The sequence below is a fragment of the Colobus angolensis genome, unplaced genomic scaffold (assembly GCF_000951035.1).
Source record: "Colobus angolensis palliatus isolate OR3802 unplaced genomic scaffold, Cang.pa_1.0 Scaffold133, whole genome shotgun sequence".
NCBI classification, from domain to species: Eukaryota; Metazoa; Chordata; class Mammalia; order Primates; family Cercopithecidae; genus Colobus; species Colobus angolensis.
This window is the reverse complement of record NW_012114411.1, coordinates 1,884,965-1,895,009: the sequence shown is the minus strand read 5'-3', so window position 1 is coordinate 1,895,009 and position 10,045 is coordinate 1,884,965. Positions and strand designations below refer to the sequence as shown.

At 44.0% G+C, this 10,045-nt stretch overlaps 1 protein-coding gene across 3 annotated transcripts in view; it reads left to right on the top strand.

Annotated features, from left to right (window-relative positions):
* The window catches only part of UCMA (upper zone of growth plate and cartilage matrix associated), a 13,673-nt gene extending 12,146 nt beyond the window's left edge, over positions 1–1,527 (top strand). For all 3 annotated transcript variants that reach the window (XM_011934232.1, XM_011934234.1, XM_011934233.1), the window contains one exon: positions 1,092–1,527. In XM_011934232.1, coding sequence (XP_011789622.1) covers positions 1,092–1,189 — 98 coding nt within the window. In that variant the 3' untranslated portion in view covers positions 1,190–1,527. The remainder of the gene's footprint in view (positions 1–1,091) is intronic.
* Positions 1,528–10,045: the final 8,518 nt, after the last annotated feature.

Sequence of the window (10,045 nt, the reverse complement as noted above, 5' to 3'; positions counted from 1 at the left end):
CTCCTTCCTTCCTTCCTTCCTTCCTTCCTTCCTTCCTTCCTTCCTTCCTTCCTTCTTCCCTTCCCTCTTTTTCTTTTTTTGAGACAGGATCTCACCCAGGTTGGAGTGCAGTGGCATGATCTCAGCTCACTGCATCCTCCACCTTGCAGGTTTAAGTGATTCTCTTACTTCAACCTCCCGAGTAGCTGGGATTATAGGTGTGTGTCACCACGCCTGGCTAATTTTTGTATTTTTTAGTAGAGACGGGGTTTCACCATGTTGGTCAGATTAGTCTCGAATTCCTGACCTCAGGTTATCTGCCGGCCTCGGCCTGGCAAAGTGCTGGGATTACAGGCATGAGCCACCCCACCCAGCCACTCCCAGCACTTTGGGAGGCTCAGGCAGGAGGATTGCTTGAGACTAGGAGTTGGAGACCAGCCTGGACAACACAGTGAAATTCCATCTCTACAAAAAAATTAAAAAATTAGCCAGGCGTGGTGGCACAGGAGGCTGAAGTGGGAGGATCGCCTGAGCCCTGGGAGGTTGAGGCCGTGGCGAGTCATGATCATGCCACTGCACTCCAGCCTGGGTGACAGACTGAGACGCTATCTCAAAACAAAACAAGAAAGAAAGAAAAAAAAAGAAAATTAATTCAGAACAGTGTGGAGGAAAAAACTCCAAGTCGACAATGATTTCCTCCATGTTTTCAAGGCATGTTTTGTAGTCCCTTATTTTTCTTACACGCCCTTCCAAGAGTCCATTCCTGCTACTGTGCTGTTAATTTTTCATCCTGTGTCTTGCTTGTTACGTCTTTGAAACAGGGTTGCATAAGCCTCTGCCCTCCTGTACTGGCTGTGCAGGCAGAAGAGCCTGAGATGCCCAGCCCTGGTCTCCACCTGCCTGTGACCTTTGCCCATCTGGGCCTGACCTATATACAGGGCCTGCCAGCTCACATGCTCTGGATCCCCACCAGCCCTGGCCTTCTCTCACCAGGCTCACAAGCACTCTCAGTGCAGGTCACCACAGGGCAGGGGTTTGGCTGATGGCTACTGGGCTCAGTGGAGGGTCAGAGTCCCCCTGTCCTAACAGGTGGCTTTGTCTTTCCTCTCCAGAGCAGGAAGAGAGGAGCCGGGAGGCTGTGGAGCAGTGGCGCCAGTGGCACTATGACGGCCTGCACCCATCCTATCTCTACAATCGCCACCACATCTGATCCCGTCCTGAAGCCAGCCAAGAAGATGAAGCTTGTAGCACACATTGGCATCCCCGTGTTCCAGCAATCTTTCCCATGCAAACTGGCCCGTCAGAGGGTCTCGGCCTGGGGTCTGCAGTGGCCGGCCGCCCTGGAAAAGACACATGCCTTTCCTTCCAGTGTATGAAAGTGCCCTGACTTTCACCTCTTTGCAGACCATCTTCTGAGGTGAGCAACTGCCTGCAGGGCCTCCTAGCACCAAACCTACAGTGGCTTCCCCTGGCTTCGTTCCCAAGCAAAAGAATCAGTCAAGAATCACATATTTGCTTATGGCTTACAAATAAAAACGCTGAATCAACCATGTGTATTATCTTCTCAAATCTCCAGCCGAGGGGTGTCATGTTGTCTCCCCCGAGCGACGATGTGATTCTCGCTGAATTGGGTGTTTGAAAGCTTGAACTTGAGCAGCATTGCTCACTCTTCTCAATATGTCTCATATGCCACTGAATATGCTAGAGTTGACTCACCCAGTCCTCTATCAGTGTCATCAATTTCTGGACATGAAATGCTGGGTTATAATTTTTTTTTTTTTGAGACAGGGTCTCACTCTGTCACCCAGGCTGCAGTGCAGTGGCAAGATCATGGCTCACTGTAGCCCCGACCTTCCAGGCTTAGGTGATTCTCCCACTTCATTCTCCCAAGTATCTGGGACTACAGGCACGTACCACCATGCCCAGCTGGTTTTTGTATTTTCAGGAGAGATGGGGTTTTGCCATGTTGTCCAGGCTGATCTTGAACACTTGAGCTCAAGCAATCCACTCACCTTGGCCTTCCAAAGTGCTGGATTACAGGCAAGCCACTGTACCCAGCCGACTTCTACATATTTTAAACTGGCTAAATCGAATTTCTCTTTGAAGAGGTTGTGTGCTTCCTATCGCTGGGCATCTTTGCCGATCCTTTCTGAAAGCAAATAAATTAAGACCAGAAAAGTCCTGGGTAGGGGATGCGGGGCGGAGAGGGGGCGTATTTGAAATATACACTATTCATGGTGTCTTCAGACATCAAATCTCGCCTCCAGCTCCATTAAATTTAACCAAGTTAGACTTAACCAGGTGCCTAGCGCAGACCCTAGCTATGTGATCATGTACTTCCACCACCCATCCCAATGCCTTCGGGCTTGGCTAAACAGAAAGGCTGTTTAGGAACCCGCAGCTCTCCACAAACCTCCTTGAAAGTGTCACGCAGCTTTCAGTAAAGCAATGTTCTAGCAGTGGAAGAGACAGGTACAACAGAAAAACTCTAAGGCCAGGTATGGTGGGTCATACCTGTAATCCCGGTGCTTTGGGAAGCTGAGGCAGGAGGATTGCTTGAGGCCAGGAGTTTGAGGGTGCAGTGAGCTATGACCAGGCCACTGAACTCCAGCCTGTCGGACAGTGACACCTTATCTAAAAAAAAAAAAAAAAAGAAAAAGAAAAAATGAAATTTGATAACAACATGTGTCTATCTCTAGATTAGTTACCAAGTGGATGGTGAGCCTGCTAACTGGGGTTGGTAGTGTGGCAGCAGTGCAAGCTTAACCACTGCTAGCTCAGATCCTGAGTCAGGTGTGCAGGCTGTTCAGCCAGCGATACCGGGGAGGTTGCACTGTATTTGTACATAACTGACCTTCTGGTTGGATGCCAAGTCGGGCCTTGTAGTAGGTAGCCTCTGCTTACAAGGTTTTTTTTTTTTTTAAATTAATGACTTAAAAAAAATACTCGGTGCACAACAGAAAAAAAGGCAAAGTGTTGCTCTGTCACTTCCATGGAGAAACAAGAGGAGCCCCAGTCTGGTTCATATTGGTCAGGAAAACACACCCCAATGCTTTCTGGCAAGAGGGCAGTTCCCCTTTGCTGCATGGTAGTGATTAGGTGGATGTCAACCGATAAACTGACTCACAGCCACACCATGCACTATCTGCCTGTCGTGTGTCCACAGAAAGGAATGCAGGGGTTTTCAGATGTCAAGAACCAAGAATGACTTGCTTCAAAAAAGCAAAATAGCCTGTCCTTGCCTCTTCCTTGGTCATGCTTAGCATGGTGGCTCTAGATACTGAACTCTGGCAGAAAGGAGCTGAATAAGAATTCCATTACCTTGTTCTACCCCCATCCTTAACAAGGGCTCCATTATACTTCAGGGTTTTCAAATTCGGTACAGAATTCCTTCACCAAGTGGCAGCTGCGGTCACTTCCTTGGGCGGGAGAAGCGTAACAGTGGTAACATGACCTGGGATCTGGACAGCCACAGTTCACAGGAAATGAGGAACAGGGCGGTTTGCATTTCTGGAGACTGGCCTTGTCCAAAGTGTGGCCTTTGGGGCTTCTTTTGCTTGGGCTTCTCTGTTCTTTCATTACTTTCCCGTAGTTCTTAGTGGGTTCCAGCTAAGTGGTTGAAAACAAATTTGTCAAAGGATAAATCTGTCATTCATTTTTATTCACCAATTTTGCATATGTTGGAATTTCATTTTCCCGGTGCATGCTAAAGGTACAAGGAAAAAACAATGTTTTTGGGTGTTCCAGGAGAGATTTTACAATTTATTATAATGTGTCTTTGTTTATTTAGATTTTTTAGAAGGAGCTGGTAAGTTTTGTGAGCCACAGAATGCTTAAAACTTTTTTTAACTTATTATGTGGTTTTTATCAGTTATATTGAGTTGGGTTATTTTATTTCTAATTCATTTTGTGCCAATTATGTTCTAATTCTCTGGGAAGTTTTTCATAATTTAAAAGTTCAGGCTGGGCGTGGTGAGCCACACCTGTAATCCCAGTACTTTGGGAGGCCGAGGTGGGAGTGTTGCTTGAGTCCAGGAGTTTGAGACCGGCCTGGGCAATGTAGTGAGATCTCATCTCTACAAAAACAAATTAAAAATTAGTTGGGCATGGTGGCACATGCCTGTAGTTCCAGCTACTTGGGAGACTGAGGTGGGAGGATTGCTTGAGCCCAGCAGGTTGAGGGTATAGTGAGCTATATGACACCACTGCACTTCAGACTGGGCAAGAGAGTAACACTCTGTCTCTAAAAAAAATGTCTCTAGCCTTTAAGGGATTTCTCTAAAAACAAATTGGTTAAATATAAATGTTCTAGTCTACAATTGAGAATTCTGATATACTCTGTGATCTTATAATGTTTAAAATTATAAATGTTTAAAAATGTTTTCTTCACTTTTCACATTACCTTGGCTTTTTAAAATTAAAAATAGTCTAACAGGTAATGCACACCCATGGTTTAACATTTTTAAAGAACAGAAAGGAATACAGTAGAAAGGTAGTCCCTCCTGTGTCTTCAGAAAGAAACCATCAACACCATTGTCTTGAGTTTCCTTCGCGTGATCCGTACACATCTAAGTATATAAACTTTTTTCCATTTTTATTATTTATTTATTTATTTTTCTGCCAGGAACATTGTGCTGACCATTTTTATTTTTATTTTTTTAATTATACTTTAAGTTCTAGGGTCCTTATTTTTGACCAGTGATATGTTTTTGGGCAGGAGTGCAAGCTCAGCCTGCTGCTAGCTCAGATCCTGAGTCAGCCCTGAAGGCTGTTCAGCCAGTGACACCAGGGAGGTTGCACTGTATTCACACAAAACCAAAACTGTCCTGGTTGGATGCCATGCCTGGTTTAATGCCAGTTGGTTTACCTATTTTTTTTTTTGAGATGGAGTCTTGCTCTGTTGCCCAGGCTGGGGTGCAGTGGCACAATCTCGGCTCACCACAAGCTCCACCTCCCAGGTTCACACCATTCTCCTACCTCAGCCTCCCGAGTAGCTGGGACTACAGGCGTCCACCACCATGCCCGGCTAATTTTTTTGCATTTTTAGTAGAGACGAGGTTTCACCGTGTTAGCCAGGATGGTCTCGATCACCTGATCTTGTGATCTGCCCGCCTTGCCCTCCCAAAGTGCTGGGATTACAGGCATGAGCCACTGCGCCCGGCCTGGTTTACCTATTAAACCAACTTTCTACCACGAATAAAAACCTGTATAGTTAATTTATAGTTAAGCAGTTTTTGAAAAGCTTTCCAAAAAAAAAAAAAAGAAAAAAAAACCTTCCTACAGGAATGGCAATGGAAATGTTTGAAGGGGACGTGTCTGAAAAGAACCCTGATTTCACACGCAAACAAAGGTGAACATTTTTCTAGATGTCTCATTAGTTTAGACACTAATAATACTTTCGAGTCTCAAATAACACACTAGTGAGTCTGGATCATTTAGTGTGTAAACCCCCAAGTTAAAGACTTGCAGAAATAAAAATGATAATCCCATTCCTCCGAGGCACTGAGGTCTGGAGTACTAGCTTATGATTTTATTAGCTCATGCTCTGAATTGTAATTTTTCATGCACTCAGTAGAGAATGGAAGGGCACTGAGGGACAAGATATTCTATATTTATATTTTGTATTGTATTCCTCTGTCCTTGAAACATTTTAAGCCAGGTGTATTCAAAATAATTACAAAAGTCAAGATAATATGGAAAGTGGCAAAACTTTTTAAAAAAGTGTTAGTACATTGTAAGATCACAGAGTATATCAAAGTCATCAGTTGTAGACTAGAACATTCATATTTAATAAATTTCCTTATGAACAAATCCCTTAACTGCTAGAGACAGAACTTTCAAACTAAAGTGATTTACACAATTAGAATGGTATCCTGAAATCATTATTGAAAAAAATAGCACAGCATGTCCTTTAGAAAGTCTCTGCAGATGTGGCCAGGGCGTGGTGGCTCACACCTGTAATCCCAACACTCTGGGAGGCCAAGGCAGGTGGATCACTTGAGGTCAGGAGTTCCAAACCAGTCTGGCTAACATGGTGAAACACAGTCTCCACTAAAAACACAAAAATTAGCTGGGAGTGTCGGTGGGTGTCTGTAATCCCAGCTACTCAGGAGGCTGAGGCAGGAGAATCACTTGAATCTGGGAGGCAGAGGTTGCAGTGAGCCAAAATCACGCCATTGCACTCCAGCCTGGGTGACAGAGCAAGACTCCATCAAAAAGAAAAAGAAAAGAAAAAAATAAGTAATAAACATAAGACCTGAAAGTCGAAATGACTTCTCGATCCGTGGGTTGCAGAATGGAGGCTGTGTTAGCAGGCATGAAAACATTAATCTCTTTGTACGTCTCTGTCAGAGCTCTTGGATGACCAGGTGTATTGTCAACAAGCTGTGATATTTTGAAAGGAATCTTTTTCTGAGCAAGAGGTCTCTACATTGGGCTTAATGTATTCCATAAACCAGATGTGCTCCAATCCGGGCTTTACTTTTCAATTTATAGAGCACAGAGTAGATTTAGCATAAATCTTCTTACGGGTTCTAGGATTTGGGGAATAGTAAATGAGCATTGACTTCAACTTATAGTCACCAGTGGTCTTAGTCTCTAACAGGAGAGTCAGCCTGTCCTCTGAAAACAGGCATTGGCTTCTTTTTAGCTATCAAAGTCCTAGATGGTATCTTCTTCAAACAGAAGGCTGTTTTGTATACATTAAAAATCTGTTTAGTGGGCCGGGCGCGGTGGCTCACTCCTGTAATCCGAGCACTTTGGGAGGCTGAGGCAGGTGGAACACCTGAGGTCAGGAGTTTGAGACCAGCCTGACCAACATGGTGAAACTCTATCTCCACTAAAAACACAAAAGATTAGCTGGGCATGGTGGTGTGCACCTGTAGTCCCAGCCACTTGGGAGGCTGAGGCAGGAGAATCGCTTGAGCCTGGGAGGCAGGGGTTGCAGTGAGCTGAGATTGCACCACTCAGCATTCTAGCCTGGGTGACAGAACAAGACTCAGTCTCAAAAAAAAAAAGTTTACTTAGCCACCATGATCAATAATCTTAGATAGATCTTCTGAATAATTTGCTGCAGCTTCTACATTACCCTTGCTGTTCACCTTGCACTTTTATATTATGGAGACAGTATCTTCATTAAACCTCATGAACCAACCTCTGCGAGCTTCCAACTTTTCTTCTGCAGCTTCTTCACCTCTCTTAGCCTTCACAGAATTGAAGAAAGTTAGGGCCTTATCTTCCACTCAAATCACTAAAACTTTCTCCATATCAGCAATAAGACTGTTTCACTTTCTGATCATTTGTGTGTTCACTAGAGTAGCACTTTTAATTTCCTTTAAGAACTCTTCCTTTGCACACACACTTTGGCTAACTGGTGCAAGAGGTGTGGCTTTAAGGCTATCTCAGCTTTCAACGTGCCTTCCTGACCAAGCCTAATCACTTTCAGATTTTGATTTAAAGTGAGAGATGCAGGACTCTTTCACTTGAACACCTAGAGGCCATTGTAGGGTTATTAACTGGACTAATTTCAATATTGTTGTGTCTCAGGCAATAGGGAGACTTGAGGAGGGGAGAGAAATGGGGGAACGGTTGGTCAATGGAACGGTCAGCACACACATTCATCGATTCAGTTTGCCACTTACATGGGCACAGTTCCTGGCACCCCAAAACAATTACAATAGTAACATCAAAGATCACTGATCACAGATCACCATAACAGATATAATAATAATGAAAAAGTTTGAAACATTGTGACAATTACCAATATGTGACAGCTACACAATGAGAGCACGTGTTGCTGGGAAAATGGTGCCAATAGGCTTGCCTGATGCAGGTTAAAACTCGCAGTACCTGCACAGTCCAAAAAAAGGAGATATTCCTATTCCCAGAATACCGAAAAACCTGTTAGTTTACCAAAAAAGATATCAAATGGTCAATAGCACATGAAAAGATACTCGATACTATTAGTCATCAGGGAAATGCAAATTAAAATCATGAGATTCTACTACACATCTATCTGTAGGAGATCGGTCAGAGTTGTGGCAGAAACTACAGGGAAAGAAACAGGCTTTCCGAAAGGTCAGAAGGCTCTGCAAAGCTTCAGGGGAGAATAGCTGAAGGCAACTGTTCTCTAACCCTGAGGCAGAGGGCAAGGAGTAGGTACAAGGGAGTGTAGGGTAATTTATCTTAAACAGGCTTGTTTACTTATGTGGACGACCTTTGATCAGGCCCACAATGTTCCTTGAAAGGGGAACAGTAAATGTTAATTACCCACAGACTGTGTTTGCTCCAGGTTTTCTGCATTATGTCTGCACTGAATAAAAGCAAACAGCTCCAGCTTCTCACTGCTGCACTTTGGCCCCTAGAGCCTGGCAGCCCTCTAGCTGCTTTTACACTGCATACCTGTGTCTGAGTACTCCTTTCATCTGTCACTCGGCCAGGGTCTGTAGGACAGACCCAGCATCAGAATGGCTAAAATGAGAAAGGTATTGGTGGGGAAGTTAGGTAAATGGAACTCTCGTATATTACTAGTTGGTGTGGAAAATGGTACAACCGTGTTGGAAAATAGTTTGGCAGTTTCTTACAAAGCTAAGATATACTGAACACATAACCCAGAAATTCCATTCCTAGATATTTACCCAAGAGAAACAAAAACATATCCACAGAAAGACTTATACCTGAATATGTATAGCAGCTTTATTCAGGACACCCCCAAACTGGAAATCCAACCCAAATACTAAGAGGTGAATAAATTCTGGGGCATATTCATACAATACAATAAACCATGGATCCATGCAACATGAATTGCAAATACTATGCCCAGTGAAAGAAGACAAAGTGTGTCCTGTATGACTCTGTGTATATGAAACTCTAGGAAAGACAAATCTACATGATAGTGATAGAAAATAGATGAGCGATTGGCTAGGGCTTGGGCTGGGAAGAGGCAGAGACCTTTTGGAATGATGACAATGTCTTGTATCTTGTGGTGTGGCCACGCAGATGTACACATTTGTCTAAGTGTAGCCAACTGCACGCCTAAGATATGTGCCTTTTACTGTATGAAATTTATACTTTGGTACAGTCAATTTTAAAAATACCACTATACACATCTGTAATCCCAGCTACTAGGGGGGATGAGGCAGGAGGACTGCTTGAACCTGGGAGGCAGAGGTTGCAGTGAACCGAAATTGTACCACTGCACTCCAGCCTGGGTAACAGCAAGGCTCTGAAAAAAACAAAAAACAAAAACAAAACAAAACAAAAACCCACCATAGAAGTCTTGGTCAAGCAACGTTCCCACAGACTTGGTTCCAATTCTGTTTCAGGTCTTATTTCCAAATTACTTAACCAACTTACAGGTGTGCACCACCATGCCCAGCTAATTTTTGTATGTTTTGTAGAGACAGGGTTTCACCACGTTGGTCAGGCTGGTCTCCAATTCCTGACCTCAGGTGATCCACCTGCCTCGACCTCCTAAAATACTGGGATTACAGGCGTGAGCCACCGCGCCTGGCCAGATTTCACCCATCGTTCTTGAGAGCTGTGTTAGTTCCAGATCTCTACCCATGGGATCAGAGAAATCTATTTTACACCTAATGGGTTGCTATTAGAGATATACTTATGCAAACAGATTTGTGCTCCAGATTTTCTAAAATGTCATTAGGTATAATTTCACCTGCTACAAACATCAAGCTTTACTTCTGTCTTGGTCAGCTTTTATACAGAAACCCACTCCATGCAATCTCTTCCTGTCAACTTTGTTACCCACCAGTCCCCTGAAACTTTGAATGTCGAAGTTCCCTTTGGGGAAAATTCCACACCCATTACTCAGAAGTTCCTCATTTGCTATTCAGGATGGTTGGTATCTGAAATCCTTCAGACTTCCTTTTGATGTTTGGAAAGGGAAAATTTATTTTAACAAAACTCAAGACAAAGATGATTTTCTTTCTTTTTTTTTTTTGAGACGGAGTCTCGCTCTGTTGCCGGGGCTGGAGTGCAGTGGCCGGATCTCAGCTCACTGCAAGCTCCGCCTCCCGGGTTTACGCCATTCTCCTGCCTCAGCCTCCCG